Source organism: Dendrobates tinctorius, unplaced genomic scaffold (genome assembly GCF_039654945.1).
Source record: "Dendrobates tinctorius isolate UK_male_01 unplaced genomic scaffold, ASM3965494v1 ptg000107l, whole genome shotgun sequence".
NCBI lineage: Eukaryota > Metazoa > Chordata > Amphibia > Anura > Dendrobatidae > Dendrobates > Dendrobates tinctorius.
The window spans coordinates 35,868,581-35,888,451 of NW_027361775.1; the positions used below are offsets into that span (position 1 = coordinate 35,868,581).

General features: G+C 42.3%; 1 protein-coding gene across 1 annotated transcript in view; it reads right to left on the reverse strand.

The window, feature by feature from the left end:
- The window catches only part of LOC141100710 (uncharacterized), a 503,724-nt gene that overhangs the window by 205,834 nt on the left and 278,019 nt on the right, over positions 1-19,871 (reverse strand). The window contains exons 39-41 of the mRNA XM_073589357.1: positions 2,119-2,301; positions 838-978; positions 629-757 (exon numbers count right to left, since the gene is read on the reverse strand). Of these exons, the coding sequence (XP_073445458.1) occupies positions 629-757; positions 838-978; positions 2,119-2,301 (453 nt within the window). The remainder of the gene's footprint in view (positions 1-628; positions 758-837; positions 979-2,118; positions 2,302-19,871) is intronic.

Below are 19,871 nucleotides of genomic sequence, written 5' to 3' on the forward strand. Positions count from 1 at the left end.
AGCCTCAATTTCTTACCTCCTCTCACCACCAAAACTGAACATAACTACACGTTTTTTCTGTCTCTCACACAACCTCCAACTGCCACTTATTTTCCAATCAGAAATACAAGTTGTAATGCCAAACTAAGGCAGAAGAGGGCAGCATAGTACTACAAGTTGTAATACCAAAACAAGGCAGGAGAGGGCAGCATAATAAGTAATTTACCTCCTCCCAAGGCAAAACAGAATACCTTTGACACAAATGCAATCATGTATTAGTAATGGTTTTTCTGGTCACTACACATATAGCATCCGATTTTTATGGAGACATTGCCATTCTTACTTTGGAAACTGTAAATAGTCTTGTAAGTTATGCTGCTGTTGTAAGAAATGGATTGCTTACAGATTGCACACAAATGACAAGTCAGAAAAAAAATCATTCAAATTTTTTGGATGAAACTCTAAAGATTTTTTTAGAACATTATGTGAACCTGGCCTACAGTGAGAGAAAAGTGAGGAATTAAAAAGATTAGGCAAGTATATTAAGAAATGTATCTTTATCTACTATTATTTCATAGTTGCTTTTATGATAGATGGCCATCATGTAAATTATACATTATCTTATGTAATGTCCTAGCTTATCTCTTACCTGGCCTGGGTGGTCTGTAGTCTTGACAGTTAATTGGTGGTCTCTTCTGCATGTACATAGAGCAGAATTGAGGATCATCTACATCATTGCAGCACCAGTCGTATGCCTGAAGCTCTGCATCTAGTACATCTAGGAGATAAACCATATTAATTTAATTTAATCTTTCTTACAAGTAGACCTGTTGTTTTATAATAAATCTTCTCACTCACTATTGCTCGATGAATGAAAAGTCCATGTCCGCTCCTGGAAACCCTCCAAGAACTGATTCTTGCGGTAGTATACACATCTCACACCAGCATTGTGCCAGTTAGGAGACGTGCTGCGGAAAAGTTTGGTGTAGTCTGACTCGCCTAAAAGTAAAAGATATATACTGTATAAGAAATCATTGCAAAATACAAATAGATTGCAAATAGAAAATAAGCTGCCACAGAAATCTGGAGATGATTTCTGCTGTGGTTTGGTACGTGCCTTTGGTCCTCTATAAATCAATGTGCCTAATTTTTGTCTCTTTAGTGCATAATTTGTGCCAATAATGAAGATTTTGTGAAATCCACAACATATGAACGTGACCTTACATACTGTATATTACAATAATACTGATAATAAGAAAATGAAACACAAAAAGAATATCAAAGAAAATATAATAAAATGAATAGAAAACAGTTAATTAATGGATAGCAATGCTAATCATCTTTTCTCATTATTTCCCCTGTCAGCTCAGATTCAACTTAATGCAAAAATTTGAGGAAGATTAGACTCAATTGTTCCTTGTGCGTGCTGCAAGTTAAAGATACCTAAGAAATTATTGCAAATACAACTTGATTGCAGAATAAAAAAAACTGTATTACAAGACTTTCCACTTTGTATTTTGAAAATAATCTGCAGCAGAAATCTACAGAAAAGTCTGAGATTTCTGCTGTGGCATTGTCCATAGTTGAAGTGCTCTAAAGTAGATGATTTCTGTCTCTTTAGTGAAGAATTTGTGTCAATAAATGGATTTTAGGGCGATAAACACTCTGTCGACTAAAATATCATTTCAAATTAGTGGCTTGTAGACACACTATCTGGTCCACAGACTCCGCTCCATACAGCTGAGCTTGAACAGAGCCATAATACAGCAGTAGATATGAACCCATAGAGATAAAAAGAAAAGCTTATTTTGAATCCTGATAAGCAGCTTTCTCTATTTTCTTCTCTCTAAGCTCAGTTACAATTTTGGCTTAAGACAAAAATCTGAGTAAGGCGAGACTCAATGGCATCTTAGGATGTGCAGCCTGACAATCCAAAAAAATGGTATCCTGCTCATTGGCATCTTTATGAAAAATAAAATATGTTTGTCATCATGAGCTAGTTCCTCATCTCGAAGACAATGTGTCACTATGCTAACAACAGTATAATGGAGGAGAGCAGCCTAGCAGTAGTCAACATGAGCGTCCCCATATCAGTTTAGGTGTACCCTATTTATAAAGAATAAGGGTCAGGGTCTTTACCTGCTTTTGTTTGTCTGTAGCGGGAATCAGTCTGTGCCTGCTGGAATAAACAGGGGCATGACAGCAAACCAGAATTCCACTGTGAGGGATTTTCATGTTGATCATTGAACCAATTGAGACACTTCACACGACTGTTCTCCACTGTGGAATTATTCAGTTGGTAAATCCAGAGTCCCCTCATGTCTGCAAAAGTAAAAAAGGAAATAATTCAGCAGTAGTAGATTTAGAACAACGTAACAATGAACAGAATGTCTACATTTAAAAAATATTAAGATTTGAGAGTCCACAGTCCTCATTTAAAAAACAATCATTACTTTGTAAGTCATCCCCAGTAATCTACTCTTTTTAAGAACAATGATTGAAATCTCTAAAACAAAGAGCTTGCAAGCTTGTGCTCCCTTCATGGGAAACTGGCTACCTTTGTTACATTCCAGCAGTGGCAGGTAACTTAAGCAACCATAGAATTAAATATCACTCCATTTTTCAGAAAGGAAGGATTTTTCATAATTAAATTGCAAAGATGCATCTTTTGGAACCACTTGGCAATTTCAACCATTCATAAAAATTAAACAAACCCTTAAATAAGTTTGTCAAATTTATACCTGTCTACGTAGCTGAGAACAATTTTATGCCAGCAGAGGCCACAAGATGCCATGGCCCCCTGCTATTAAGATATGTAAAGGTAAAATAGCCAGCTCACCACAGATAGATATTCAGGGCTCAGAACTTTTCCACTGCATTGTAACTAGAGATGAGCGAGCATACTTGGTAATGCTCGTTATTCGCCCGAGCATAGCAGTACCCAGAACATTTCCGGGTTTACTTGGCGGGAGATCGGGTCCCGCCGTGCATGTTTGGCTCTCTTTAGAGCACCAATCAACATGCAGGGATTGTCTGCCATGCACTGCAATGCTGCATCCATGTTGGTTGTGGCATTACAGCAATTGGCTGGCCGCACAGCGTCATCAGGTTAATACGAGACCTGCCACCGCCCTGCTCATCAGAGTCAGCTCCAAAATCACCAGTGTAGGGAGACTTGCTGCAGCGATAGGGACAGAATAGGTGGAGTATCAGTTACTGTGGGTATACCATTGTTGAATCCACAAATCCATCTAAACCAACAGTCCTTCTAAGGACTAATTACGGGGTATATAGATTGCAGTGCTAGGTAGGCAGGGAGTGTTTGTGGGTATATTGATATCAGTAGCAGGCAGGCATTGTATGTGGCATACTTCACTGCATACATCAACAGGGTCCATTCCATTACTGTCTGCTGCTGCTGGCTATTACATACTGTATATTGATACATAGCCCAAGGTTTTACTGGTCAGGAATATTTTTTTCTTGCATCTCAATCCTGATTATTTTGTTCCAAAGCAATCCAGAGCCTCCTTTTTTTCTCCATTTGCTTTTTGACACTGCAGAATACAGCCAGATCCTTTTCATAGTACAGCGTGAAAATCCAACTATTTTAAACGGATTTGCCGGTCCCAGCCATCACATCTGAGTGCGCAGAATATTATGCCATTTTTGTGGTATTGTAAACATTTTTTGGAGTGTCTTATATAATTTCTTGACAGCATTTTGCTGCCCCAAAAAATATTTAGCTACCGAAAAAATATTTAGCTACAGGGCAGATATTTTAAACTCGGTTTTGTCTGCCACACGGATCGCATATCATTGCGCCTAAAATTGTGCAATTTCAGGCCTCTGTAGAATTTTTTTTGTTGTGTCTTAGCCTACTTATTGACAATTCAGCTGGGAAAAAAAAATACAGGCCAGATATTTGAAAGTGGACTGTCTCCGTCTGACGCCTCATCTATCTGTGGGCTACAAATTGTGGCATTTCAGGCCTCCATTCAACTGTTTTTGCTGTATTTTACCCTAGTTATTGACACCAATTTGCTAAAAAAATTGTTACCTACAGTCCAGATATTTTAAACTGTGGTTTTCCCACACACATGGATGACATATAAGTTTGCTCTAAATTCAGCCATTTGTAGTGAAAATATTGTAGTTCATTTAAAAAGGGCAAGGCTAGTGGCAAAGGACGGAGAAGTAAATGTGATGGTGATGTAGCATGCACAGACCGAGGCCATGGGCAAGATGAAATTGTGCCACAACAAACTCACACATCTTCTTGCCCGACCTTCCTGTCCGAATTACTAGGGGACCGCAGAACACAACAATTGAGCCCAGAGCAGTGTCAAAAGGCTGTTGGTTGGATAGCGGATAATGCTTCCATTCACTTTGCCACCACCACCACCACCCTGTCTTCCACATGGTAAAGTCTGAGTAGCCGTGAGTCTGGACCGCATATTCCTCACCCTGATCCTCCTTCCTCCCGCCATGCCGAGTGCCCGAAGACAACTGGTCTTATACTTGGACAGTCCAAAGAGATGTTCACTTTTCCATTTATACATTCGGGCCTCTTGCCCAGTCCACTTGAAGAAGGGCAAGATGAGATCGTAGGTAGCAATTTCCAAATATTTGAACAGCCACGGTCACACGAAAGTGACAGTGGGAATGTGTCACAAGAGGTGGACTAAGATGAGACACAATTGCCAGAAAGTCAGGAGGAGGACCAGGGTGCGGAAGTGAAAAACGAGGTGGTGGATGATATAGTAACTGACCCAACCTGACATGAGGATATTCAGAGCGAGGACAGCAGCACACAGTGGCAAGGAGGCGTAGTACCCCAACAGGCAGGAAGAAGCAGTGTGGTGTCTGCAGACAGAAGGCGGGCAACTGTTCCTCGTAACACCAACACGACAGAAGTTGGCAATACAACTGTTAGGTCTTCCTGAGTCTGGTTGTTTTTTTTAAAAAACTCTGCTGATAACCCCAAACAGGCCATTTGCACCATCTGCTATGCCTGCCTCAGGAGGGGTAGCAAAACTAGCTGCCTGACCACCACCAACATGATCAGGCATATGGCAGCAAAGCACATAACTTTGTGGCCCGAACTCCAGGCTCCAGGAACAGTGTCTGCAGGTGACACCACTGATTCTTTCACAGTTGTGCGTGCAAGCCAATCCCCTGTCGATGGTGCATGCGAATATGCCTCCTGCCCTGCACCTGTCATTGCCCACACTCAAGCAGCACCATTGTCAAGCAAGTCCACATGCTTTTCCCAGCGCAACCTTCAGTTGTCCATACCCCAGTCATTGGAATGCAAGTGGAAATACGCAGCCAATGCCCCACAGGCCACAGTACTAAATTCACACATTTCTTGTCTGCTTGCAGTTGAAATGTTGCCTTTTAGGCTCATGTAGATGGAAGCTTTCTGTAACCTGATGGCGGTGGCTGTCCCAAAGTACTCGGTCCCCGGCCACCACTATTTCTCTTGCTGTAACGTCCCAAGATTACTCAAGCACGTGTCCCACAACATTACCCATGCCATCAAGAATGCTGTTACTGGGAAAGTCCACCTAACCACAGACACGTGGACATGTGCTTGTGGGCAGGGACGGTACATCTCCCTGATGGCACTCTGGGTTAACATAGTGGAAACCGGGACCTTGAGATGGAACACGTCCTCCTGACGCCAAGGATTGCGGGTCCTACGTCAATCAAGGTTGCCCCCACAGTGTACAGCTCCTGCACCTCCTCCTCCTCTTCAGCCTCCATATACAAAATGAGCACATCATTCACAAGCTGGAAGCACTGCAGCACTGCCTCAGCCAAGCAGCAACAGGCTGTGCTGAAGCGAATATGCTTAGGTAATAAACCACACAATGCTGAAGAATTGTGGACAGCTTTGAAAGAGCAAGCAGATTTGTGGCTGACACCACTGAGCCTAGAGCCAGGCATGGTCATTTGTGACAATGACCGGAACCTGGTGGCAGCTCTGAGGCGAGGCAATGAGGAAGAGGAGGAAGAACAGGAGGTACTTTCAAGCATGGATTGCCTGAAGACAGGGAGGAAGAGGAGAACAGCATGATCAGTCATCTTGTTGGTGAGGACAAGGAAGTCTTGCCTGTTAGCAGTCTGACACGCATGGCTGACTTTATGTTGTGCTGCCTTTCCGGTGACCCTTGCATTATCAAAATTTTTGGTGACACTCATTACTGGTTGGTGACACTTATAGACCCACGCTAAAAGGAGAACAGTCAGTATCTTCTTCCAGAGGCAGATAGGTGTACTAAAATGTTGCAGTACCAGAGGGCCATTGTTGTAGAATTATTTAAAAAATTCCCATCTGAAAATGCTGGCAGCAGAGGTCACAGTTCATTGGACAACCAAGGAGTATAGGCGAAAAAGACACAACTCCAATCCAGCAGAGGCAGGGGAAAATTGGCAAAGTTCTGAGAGAGTTTTCTCAGACCCTCCAATCGCCCTGGCCCAGAGGTGAAGGGTACTCTCACAAGGAGGGCAAAGTTTCAGAAGATGCTGATGGAGTACCTTGCTGACCGTACCAATGTCCTCCAAGATTCCTCTGTGCCTTTTAATTATTGGGTATCCAAGCTGGACACATGGCATGAACTGGCTCTCTATCCTATGGAGGTCCTGGCCTGCCCTGCTGCTAGCATTTTGACAGAGCGGGTTTTTAGTGCCACTGGTGGAATTATGACTGATAAGTGCATCCGCCTGTCAACTGAAAATGCTGACAGGCTGACTCTTATAAAAATGAACAAGGGCTGGACTGGGACAGACTTCTCTTCACTTCTTAACAGCAAAACATAACCTCCAATACAGTGTCTTTTTTGGGAGGTTTATTCCCATGCACCTATTCACACCCACACATGGGTTTACGCTTCATGATTTTGGCTATTTGGTGTTATCCTCCTCCTTCTTCTCATCCTCATCATCCACCACCACTAGATTACCATGGTGACTATGGTCCATGATGCAATGGCCAACTTATTGTGTGAAAGGGTGCTTTTGATGCCCTTTAAAAAAATTTTTTTTACACAGTAGGTTGATGTGTACTCCCAAGAAGAAAATGTTTGTAAGTCATACAACGCTCCTTTGAATTGGGAAAGCATTTTTAGTAGGCCATCCTCCACATTTCTTCCAACACCACAACTAGATCACCAGGGTGAACGTGTTCCGTGATGCAACAACCACTGTTATGATGAGTCACCGAAGGAGGAAAAAACAAAATACCAGCTAAGTCCAGAAAAACCAAAGAGGTTGGCAGCTATCGGATTGCAGACCCCTGAACCTATCCACAACAACTAGCAGTAGCCGTGGGGGGTTCCTACGGTGCCCTAGACCCCTTGATCACAGCCGGAGAACTATATAGCCTAAAGGCAGAAAGGGGAAAGACTAAACTGCCCCAGAGCAGACCCCAAAGCAATAGGCAGCCCTCAACATATAATGACGGTGAAGCAAGATGAAAACAGATAGAAAGATAGGTTGAGCAAATGATGGGGCCCAAGCTAACTACATAGGACAGGATAGGAAAGCTGCTGTCTGCCATCCGCAAAAACCCTATCAAAATGAGCCAACCGACTGATAGGAAAAACAGGCCCTGAAGTCGCTAGGCTTCAAAAGACTATATCAGCACTCAGGTATATTCTGAAGACAGAGCAAAATATCAACAGATCAGAGACAAAAATGGAATCCAGCTCACCCCTGGCCGGGGATGGCAGAACTCCCAAAAAACAAGGCAAAGCAAAAACAAAACTGAAGAGTACAAAGCAGAGCAGAAAAACTTAGCTTTAAGATGCAGGAATCAGACTGGTCTTCAGGAATCCAGCAGGAAAATCACCAGCCAGGGAGAAGGGCGTCGGCAGCCTTATATCCAGTCCTCAATTCCAGCCACCCAGTCATCATCCAGCTGCCCAGGTGTTTGGTAATCAGTCTCACTACCTTCTTTCACTAGAGGAGGGAGTTCATCAGACCTCAATGGTGAGGGGAAAAATGAACTCACAACAGTACCTCCCCCTTGAGGAGGGGTCACCGAACCCTCATCCATGCCACCAGGGCGATCCGGGTGAGCCCGATGAAAGGCACGCACCAATCTTTCGGCATGAATATCAGAGGCAGAGACCCAGGAATTATCCTCCTGACCATAACCCTTCCACTTAACCAAATACTGGAGTCTCCGTCTAGCCAGATGGGAATCCAGTATCTTCTCTACCTCATATTCCATGTTACCTTCAAACAATACAGGGTCAGGAGGTGCCACAACAGGAACTACTGGTTCAACAAACCTCTTCAACAAGGACTTATGAAACACATTATGAATTTTAAATGTGACAGGAAGAGCAAACCGAAAAGAGACCGGATTAATAATCTCCAAAATCTTGTAAGGTCCAATAAATCTATGCTTAAACTTAGGAGAAGCCACCTTCATAGCGATATTTTTTTATGACAAATAAACCATATCACCCACCTTAAACTGAGGACCAACGGTCCTACGCCGGTTGGAAAACCGCTGGGCCTTTTCCTGGGAGAGAGACAATTTATCCACTACTTGGTCCCAGATCTGGTGCATTCTCTCCACCACAGTGTCAACACCTGGGCAGGCAGAAGGCTCCACCTGCCCTGAAGAAAATCGAGGGTGAAAACCAAAGTTACAAAAAAAAGGTGACATCAAAGTGGCAGAACTAGCTCTATTATTTAAAGCAAATTTGGCCAAGGGCAAAAATGAAACCCAATCATCCTGATCGGCAGAAATAAAACATCTCAAATACGACTCCAAAGTCTGGTTTGTTCTCTCCGTCTTCCCATTGGTCTGAGGGTGAAACGCAGAGGAGAAGGACAACTGAATTCCCAGCTTGGAACAGAAAGTCCTCCAAAATCTAGACACAAACTGAACTCCTCTGTCAGATACAATGTTCTCAGGAATCCCGTGCAAGCGAACCACCTGTTGCAAAAACAAGGGCACCAACTCAGAGGAAGATGGCAACTTAGGGAGTGGTACAAGATGGACCATCTTAGAGAATCTATCACAAATCACCCAAATAACAGTCATTCTCTGAGAGACAGGCATATCAGAGATAAAATCCATTGAAATATGGGTCCATGGCCTCCTGGGCACTGGCAAAGGCATCAACAAGCCACTAGAGCGAGAACAAGGTTTAGACCGGGAGCAAGTCCCACAGGACTGCACAAAATTCCTGACATCACGAGACAAGGCGGGCCACCAAAAAGATCGACTCACCAGATCTCTAGTACCAAAAATACCTGGATGACCAGCCAATGCAGAGCAATGAACTTCAGACATCACTCACTTCCTCCACTGGTCAGGAACATACAACTTTCCACTGGGACAACGCTCAGGTTTGTCCTCCTGAAACTCTTCCAGAGCACGTCTCAAATCGGGTGAGATGGCAGAAAGAACTACCCCCTCACCTAAGATGGTAGCAGGCTTAGTCACAACAGGAGAATCAGCAAGGAAACTCCTAGAGAGGGCGTCTGCCTTGACATTCTTAGTGCCCGGAAGAAAAGAGACCACAAAATCAAAACGTGTGAAAAACAAGGCCCACCTAGCCTGTCTAGGATTCAAGCGCTTGGCCGACTCCAGGTAAATCAAATTTTTGTGGTCAGTAAGGACCACGACTTGGTGTTTGGCTCCATCCAACCAATGTCTTCACTCCTCAAATGCCCATTTCATGGACAACAGTTCCCGATTCCCCACATCATAGTTACGTTCGGATGGGGAGAACTTTCGGGAAAAGAAAGCACAAGGATTCATTTTAGATGTCACAGGATCTTTTTGGGACAACACCGCTCCTGCACCAATCTCAGAAGCGTCCACCTCCACCTGAAACGGGAGTGAGACATCAGGTTGCCGCAAAACCGGAGCAGAAGTGAATCTTCGCTTCAGCTCCTGAAAGGAAGAAACAGCCTCCGGAGACCAATTCAGCACATCAGCACCCTTCCTAGTCAAATCCATCAATGGCTTGGCAATACCAGAAAAATTAGCTATAAATTTCCGATAAAAATTAGCAAAACCCAAAAACTTCTGGAGGGCCTTCAAAGAAGTGGGCTGAACCCAATCATAAATGGCCTGTACCTTGGCCGGGTCCATTTCAATAGTTGACGGAGAAAAAATAAATCCCAAAAATGAAATCCTCTGTACCCCAAAAAGGCATTTCGATCCCTTGACATACAGGGAATTCTCCCTCAAAATCCGGAACACAGTCCGAATATGTTCCACATGAGTCCCAATTCTTGGAGAAGATCAAAATATCATCCAGATAGATAATCAAAAATTTATCCACAAAGTCTCGGAATATATCGTTCATGAAGCACTGGAAGACAGAAGGGGCATTAGTGAGCCCAAAAGGCATCACCAGGTACTCAAAATGTCCCTTCGGAGTATTAAACGCCGTCTTCCATTCATCCTCATGCTTAATGCGAATAAGATTTTACGCCCCCCTGAGGTCAAGCTTGGTAAACCAGCAAGCACCTTTAACTCTGGAGAATAGATCAGAAATCAGGGGTAACGGATACTGATATTTAAAAGTAATTTTGTTGAGGGCACGATAGTCAATACAAGGCCTTAATGAACCATCCTTTTTAGCCACGAAAAAAACCCAGCACCTAAGGGTGAAGAGGATGGTCTAATATGACCCTTCTCCAATGCCTCCTTAATATAGGATAGCATAGCCTCGTGCTCGGGTACAGATAAATTGAAATGCCGACCCTTGGGGAATTTACACCCCGGGTTCAGCTCAATAGCACAGTCATAACTCCTATGAGGAGGAAAAGACGCAGACTCATTCTCACTAAATACATCATAAAAGTCAGCCAAATAGTCAGGAACATCATGTGACTGGGGAGAGGTGGAGAAAACAGGAGCATCACTAAGGGCACACCGACAACCCCAACTCACCACAGACAAAGATTTCCAATCCAGAACTGGATTATGGATTTTCAACCAGGGAAACCCCAGAACAATGGTATCATGCAAATTATGCAACACCAAAAATCTGCAATTTTCTTGATGGTCAGTGGTGACCCGCATTACCACCTGGGTCCAAAACCGAGGTTTATTCTTCGCCAAAGGAGTAGCATCAATACCCCTCAAAGGGATAGGTGTCCGCAGAGGTGTCATAGGAAATCCACAACGTTTAGCAAAATCCAAGTCCATCAGGTTCAGAGCTGCTCCTGAATCCACAAAAGCCTTGGCGGAAAATGTGGACAGGGAGCAGATCAGAGTAATTGCCAGAAGAAACTTAGGTTGAACACCACCCACAGAAAACGTGTGTGCACAACGTTTCTCTCGTTTAGGGCAGACAGAAATAATATGCGAAGCATCTCCACAAAAAAAACACAGCTTATTACGCCTTCTGAACTCCTGATGTTGCGCCCTAGACAAAACTCTATCACATTGCATAGGTTCAGACATTTGTTCAACAGGTGGTAACATCTCTCGTGTAGTTTTGCGTTCACGTAAACGCCGATCCACCTGAATGGCTAATGACATAGAATCGTCAAGACCAGAGGGAACAGGAAATCCCACCATAGTATCTTTTACAGTTTCTGACAAACCCTTCCGAAAGAGGGCTGCCAAGGCACCATCATTCCAGGTAGTAAGGACCGCCCACTTTTGGAATTTTTGACAGTACAACTCTGCCGAATCCCGACCCTGGCTTAATGCCAACAGGGTCTTTTCAGCTTGATCAATAGCATTAGGTTCATCATACAACAACCCCAAGGCTTGAAAAAATGCATTCACATTATTCAGAATAGGATCATCAGATTTCAAAGAAAACGCCCAATCCTTGGGATCGCCGCGCAGCAAAGAGATGGCAATTTTAACCTGCTGCGCGGAGTTCCCTGACGAGTTAGGCTTCAAGGCAAAAAATAATTTACAATTATTCTTGAAATTCAAGAATTTAGACCGATCCCCCAAAAATACATCAGGAGAAGGAATCTTTGGTTCAGCAGCATGTGAAAGAGCAAGATAGGCGGAAATTCCCCGCACTTCAGCAGCGAGCTGCTCCACACGATCAGACAATTGCTTCATCTCCATTGAGAGAAAAATTCCCCCTACGGCCTCAGAGGTATAGAGGAAAAAATATGCACACACGAAAAAAAAAAAAAAAAAAAAAAAATTCTGACACTTTTTTTTTTTTTTTCTTTTTACAATTCTCTCCTGCTATTGAGTACCCTAGGATCTGCGGTATGGCTGGTGATTCTGTTATGGTGAGTCACCGAACGAGGAAAAAACAAAATACCAGCTAAGTCCAGAAAAACCAAAGAGGTTGGCAGCTATCGGATTGCAGACCCCTGAACCTATCCACAACAACTAGCAGTAGCCGTGGGGGGTTCCTACGGTGCCCTAAACCCCTCGATCACAGCCAGAGAACTATATAGCCTAAATGCAGAAAGAGGAAAAACTAAACTGCCCCAGAGCAGACCCCAAAGCAATAGGCAGCCCCCAACATATAATGACGGTGAAGCAAGATTAAGACACTAACACAGATAGAAAGATAGGTTGAGCAAATGATGGGGCCCAAGCTAACTACATAGGACAGGATAGGAAAGCTGCTGTCTGCCATCTGCAAAAACCCTATCAAAATGAGCCAACCGACTGATAGGAAAAACAGGCCCTGAAGTCGCTAGGCTTCAAAAGACTATATCAGCACTCAGGTATATTCTGAAGACAGAGCAAAATATCAACAGATCAGAGACAAAAATGGTATCCAGCTCACCCCCGGCCGGGGATGGCAGAACTCCCAAAAAACAAGGCAAAGCAAAAACAAAACTGAAGAGTACAAATCAGAGCAGAAAACTTAGCTTTGAGATGCAGGAATCAGACTGGTCTCCAGGAATCCAGCAGGAAAATCACCAGCCAGGGAGAAGGGCGTCGGCAGCCTTATATCCAGTCCTCAATTCCAGCCACCCAGTCATCATCCAGCTGCCCAGGTGTTTGGTAATCAGTCTCACTACCTTCTTTCACTAGAGGAGGGAGTTCATCAGACCTCAATGGTGAGGGGAAAAATGAACTCACAACACACCACTATGGTTTTTGCAAGTGTGTTTTTGATGCCCGTAAAAAAAAAGTTTACACAGTATGTTGATGTGTACCCCCCAGGGGGAAATGTTTGTAAGCCCATACACTTAGTGTATGGGTATTACAAGTATAAAAGACCGGCTCCTTTATAATGGGAACTTTTTTTATGAGGCACTCCTTCACGTCTCTTTCAAGAGGCATTGGAGTGCCTCCAAATTTTTTGCAGCCCTTGCATTCACTGCATAGGAAAACACTATGGGATACCCACTTCCTAATAATGGGAACATTGTTTTCAGGAGGCCCTCCTCTACATCTCTTCAAAGGGGTATTGGAGTGCATCTAAATTTGGTACAGGGTAGGCCTTGCATTCAATGCATAGGCTAACAGTATGGCAGTACCAAATGAAAAAATGGCAACTTTGCTTTCATGTTGCCATCCAGTACGTCAGTTAAAAATGGTTATTGGGGTGTGTGTAACTTTGTGGCAAGGTGGACCTTGCATTCAATGCATAGGCAAACAGTATGGCAGTACCAAATGAAAAATAATGGGAACTTTGGTTTCATGTGGCCATCCAGTATGTCAGTTCAAAGGGTTAATGGGGTGCGTGTAAGTTTGGGGCAAGGCAGGATTTGCATTCAATGCATAACTGTATGGGTGTAAAAAAAATTATGGGAACTTTGGTTTCATGTGGCCATCCAGGACGTCTGTTACAAGTGTTTTTGGGTTGCATGTAACTTTGGGGCAGGGCAGGATTTTCATTCAATGCATAGGCAAATACTATGGGAGACACTTTCTTCTAATGGGAACAGTTTTGCCATGATGCCCTCAAGTACATCAGTTGAAAGGGTTAGTGGGGTGTATGCTACTTTGGTGCAGGGCAGACCGTGCATTAAATACATAGGCTAACAGTAACAGTATGGTAGTATCAAATGAAAGAAATGGCAACTTTGGTTTCATGTGGCCATCCAGGACATCTTTTACAATGTTATTGGGGTGCGTGTAACTTTGTGGCAGGGCAGGCCTAGCATTCACTTCATGGGCAAACTTTATGGGAGTACAAAAATCATAACAATGGGAACTTTGGTTTCATGTGGACATTCAGGACGACTGTTCCAAGTGTTATTGGGGTGCATGTAACTTTTTGGCAGGGCAGGCCTTGCATTCACTTCATGGGAAAGCTTTATGGGAGTAAAAAAAATCATAATAATGAGAACTGGTTTCATATAGCCATCCAGTACGTTGGTTCAAAGGGTTATTGGGGTGCATGTAACTTTGGGGCAAGGCAGGCCTTGCATTGAATGCATAGTCTAACAGTATGGCAGAACGAAATGATAAAAATGGCAACTTTGGTTTCATTTGGCCATCCAGGATGTCTGTTATAAGTGTTATTGGGGTGCATGTAATTTTGGGGCAAGGCAGGCCTTGCATTAAATGCATAGGCAAACACTATGGGAGACCCATTTTCTTATAATAGGGACATTTTTTCATGAGGTCCTCCTGTACATCTCGTCAAAGGGGTATTGGGGTGCGTCCTAATTTTTTGCAGCCCAGCCACTCACTACAAAGGCAATAACAGTACAGGAGACCCACTGTTTAATAATGGGAACAGCAAAGCATAGCTGGCTGATGGCCCTTTTAGAATATTAATGCCGCCTGATGCCACTATAAAAGTAGGCTTTGTGGCTTTCAATGTCCCTCCTTCATAAATGACACAATATGTAAATAAATAACAGAAAACTGGTGGCACATCAAGAACTAGTCTGAACAAGTGCATGCCAAAAAACAGCTTGCATATCAAAATGAGGAAATGGTTGCACTCAATTGCATTAAGGCATGTCAATGTGAAATATCAGTCTCTGATGATGTGTCACACTCCACATAGCCAGCTAAGGTTATTAAATGTTAAAATGACATTTCCCAGTGAATGCATTTGTATTGATTGAAAGCAATGCTACAGTTGAAAAACGCATTAAAAATTCAATGTGTGAACATAGCCCAAGTGGTGGAAGTACATTTTTTTTTGGGGGGGGGTATTTATTTTGCCTTAAATACAAATCATTACCCTAGAAAGAATGTTCCTTAACATAGTTCCCAGGAAAATCCATTTTGGTTTTGCTTTTGTATGTTTTAGTGTGCGCCTGTAAAAGTGGCAACATTGTTAATAGCAGTGACCAAGGAGTCAGAAATGCTTCCAGGGGTCTTCCCCATAATGTTCCCATGTCATTTGAGCACTGTTACCATTGATTTCTGACATTTTTAGACCCTAAAAAGACCCCCGATGGGGGGTTGCGGCAAAAATGCTCAGCTTTCCCATAGATTTACATTGGGCTCATTGCTCGAGTCGAGCACCCGAGCATTCCAATTTGCTCGACCCGAGCAACGAGCACCCAAGCATTTTAATTGCTCGCCCATCACTAATTGTAATGCCTTGTAAAGCCTAAGTAAGGATTGTCTGGCTCAGCGAATGTATATTAAAATGTATTCAATACTTAATTTTAAAATGCTTAAAACAAGTAGAGCAAATACATAAAAATCCATACTACCAATGCATTTCTTGCATTGAGTGCTCTTACTCATAGTGTAAGGAAAGAAGGAATACTATTAAATTAAAATACCTTCTGGTTCCAATTTATACATAGTTGGGCTAATTGGCCTTCATTCAAGTATTTATATTTGCATACAGCACACTTTGATATAGCAGCAGAAATAAATCATGAGCGCAGTCAAATAGTTTTGGAACTGTAAGAGGTAACTTCAATAACATCAATATGAGATCACAACAATATGAATACTGCATTTATTTGAACAGGAGTAAAATACATAAGATGATCAAGAAAAGAAAAAGCAAACAAAGGCACAGTGAAAACTCTCACCCCCTTCCCCCCCCAAAAAAAATTGTGATTGATAATTAATTATGTATTAGCATATGAATGTTAATATTAAACATGATTTCTTTATGTAAGTTCAAACCATAAAGAGGCCTAGTATTTAACTTAAGCATCTACCATGCCTCTCTATCCAATTCATGACTTTTGACATACATGTCGGCCAAAAGTCGTGTTCCTGACATTGATGACGGCTTGCACCCAGAAGCTGCATCTTTCCCCACACATGATAGTTGATTTAATTATCCATCATGAGCCTTTAACCCCTCAATGACAGCCAATACGTATTTTTACTGACCTGAGATATAAGAGAATATCATCCCCACACAGGTGACAATCCAGCAGCTGTTGGCTGTCCACTATAGCTGACAACTTGCTGTCTCACAAATGATCAGTTTTGGCTCTGTCCATGTCTGTTTAACCCCATATTTGCTGCTATCAAAAGTGACTACATCGGAAAAATGGTTAAAAGATTGTGGGGGCTTCCGCTTTAATCTAATTGACACACCGACATTATGATTGTGTGGTCCTGATGTTTGCCATAGCAGTTCATGGCCAAATAGCAGCCTTAGAGTCTCCCGGATATAGTGGTCAGTTCAGAAGTTAGTGACATTTAGGTGGCAAACAAACATTTTTTCATTCCTGCTATACCACTTTGCATTAATTCCTGAAAATCACCTGAAGGGTTAATAAACTACCTGACAGAAGTTTTCAATATGTCAGGGCATGCTGTTTTTAAAATGGTATCACTTTTTGGGGTTTTCCAATAAATAGCACCCTCAAAGTCACTTCAAACCAGGATAGGTCCCTCAAAAGATAAATTTTGTAAATTTCCTTGAAAAAATAAAAAATTACTGCTACATTTTTAAACCTCCTAAAAGCCTAACAAAATAAATTAGTGTTTTAAAAATGGTGCTGATGTAAGGTAGACATGTGGTAAATGTTATTTATTAATGTTTTTGTTTGGTATGACTATCTGGATTAAAGGGATAATCATTCAAAGTTTGAAAATTGCAATTTTTTTACATTTTTGTCAAGTTTCTGATATTTTTTATAAATAAACACAAAACATATCAAACTAAATTTACCATTATCATAAATTATAATGTGCCACGAAAAAACAGTCTCAAAATCAATGGGATTTGTTGAAGCGTTCCAGAGTTATCACCACATAAAGTGATATTGGTCAGAATTTTAAAAATTGGCTCCGTCACTAAGGGGTTAACCTACTATATTCCACTATCAATCTCTGACAGTGGTATTTACACACTTTGGCGTCCTTGCTCCCTTTGGCATGCACGTGATGTGATCATGGGGCATCATTGTCATGACAACCAGGGGTCTGCTGAGGACCCCCGTGCCTGGCATTATGCTTCTCTTGTAAAAGCAAGCGCATGGCTGACGTTCATAGGAAGCCTTGATTTTAGCTATACATGACACAGACCTTTAGACGATTGCAGCTTCCACAAGAGGTCAAACCACCCCCTTTTACCCCAATAAAAATAAATCAATGAAAAGAAATACGCATATTTGGAATTGCGGCAATCATTAATGTCCAATCTATCAAAATATAATGTAAATTATTCTGATCATTCTGATTGTTAAACTGCGTATAGAGAAGAAAAAAAATCAAACAGCCAGAATTACAGATTTTTTTGGTGTATGCAACATTGCAATAGAATGCAATAACCCCTTTACCCCCAAGGGTGGTTTGCACATTAATGCCTGGACCAATTTTTACAATTGTGACCGCTGTCCCTTTATGAGGTCATAACTCTGGAACGCTTCCATGGATCCCAGTGATTCTGACATTGTTTTCTCATGACATATTGTACTTCATGTTAGCAGTAAAATTTAATTGATATAACTTGTGTTTATTTGTGAAAAAAATGGAAATTTGGCGAAAATTTTGAAAATTTCGCGATTTTCCAACTTTGAATTTTTATGCCCTTAAATCACAGAGATACAGCACGCAAAAAACTTAATAACATTTCCCACATGTTTACTTTACATCAGCACAATTTGGGTAGAAAATACCCAAAAGTGACACCATTCTAAAAACTGCACTCCTCAAGGTGCTCAAAACCACATTCAAGAAGTTTAGAAACCCTTCAGGCGCTTCACAGGAATTTTTTGAATGCTTAAAAAAAATGAACATTTAACTTTTTTTCACAAAAAAATTACTTCAGGTCCAATTTTAATTATTTTACCAAGGGTAACAGGATAAATTGGACTGCAAAAGTTATTGTGAAATTTGTCCTGAGTACGCTGATACCTGATATGTCAGGGGGAACCACTGTTTCAGCGCATGGCAGAGCTCAGAAGGGAAGGAGCGCCGTTTGACTTTTTCACTGCAAAATTGGCTGGAATTCAGATCGGACGCCATGTCACGTTTTGAGAGCCCCTGATGTGCCTAAACAGTGGAAACCCCCCACAAGTGACCCCATTTTGGAAACTAGACCCCCCCAAGGAACTTATCTAGATATGTGGTGAGAGCTTTGAACCCCCAAGGGCTTCACAGAAGTTTATAATGTACAGCCGTACAATTAAAAAATCATATTTTTTCCACAAAAATGATCTTTTCACCCCCAATTTTTATTTTCCCAAGGGTAACAGGACACGAAAAGTTAGTGTGTAATTTGTCGCTGATACCCCATACGAGGGGGATAAATGACTATTTGGGCGCATGGCAGAGCTCGGAAGGGAAGCAGAGCCATTTGACTTTTTTGGCTGGAATTGAGATCGGATGCCATATTGCGTTTGGAAAGACCCTAGATGTGTGGTGAGAACTTTGAACCCCCAAGGGCTTTACAGAAGTTTATAACATACAGCCGTAAAATTAAAAAATCATATATTTTTTACAAAAATGATCTTTTCACCCCCAATTTTTATTTTCCTAAGGGTAACAGGACCCCAAAAGTTATTGTGCAATTTGTCCTGAGTACGCTGATACCCCACATGTGGGGGTAAACCACTATTTGTGCGCATGGCAGAGCTCGGAAGGAAAGCAGCACCATTTGACTTTTTTGGCTGGAATTGAGATCGGACGCCATGTCGCATTTGGAAAGCTCCTGATGTGCCTAAACAGTGGAAACCCCCACAACTGACAACATTTTGGAAACTAGACCCTGCAAGGAACTTATCTAGGGCTTCACAGAAGTTTATAACGCCCGGGTGTGAAAAGAAAAAAAATCATATTTTTTCCACAAACATGATCTTTTAGTCCCCAATTTTTTTTATTCTCCCAAGGGTAACAGGAGAAATTGGACCCCAAAAGTTGCTGTCCAATTTGTCCTGAGTATGCTGATACCCCATATGTGGGAGAGAAATACTGTATGGGCACACTTTGGGGCTTGGAAGGGAAGTAGTGACGTTTTGGAATGCAGACTTTGATGGAATAGTCTGCAGGTGTCATGTCGCGTTTGGAGAGCCTCTGATGTGCCTAAACTGCTGAAACCCTCCACAAGTGACCCCATTTTGTAAGCGAGACTCCCCCAAGGAACTTATCTAGATGTGTGGTGTGCACTTTGAATCCCCAAGTGCTTCACAGAAGTTTATAGCGTAGAGCCGTGGAAATAAAAAAATCATATTTTTTTCCACAAAAACTATCTTTTTGCCCCCATATTTTTATTTTCACAAGGGTGACAGGAGAAATTGGACCCCAAAAGTTGTGTAATTTGTCCTGAGTAAAACACTGATTGGGCAAATGGCAAAGCTTGGAAGGAGCACCGTTTGAATTTTTCAATGCAGAATTGGCTGGAATTAAGATCAGATGTCATATTGCGTTTGGAGAGCACCTGATGTGCCTAAACAGTGGAAACCTCCCAATTCTAGCTCCAACCCTAACCCCAACACACCCCTAACCCTAATCTCAGCCCTAACCCTAGCCCTAACCTTAACCCAAACCCTAACTCTAACCCTAGCCCTGACCCTAATAGGAAAATGGAAAT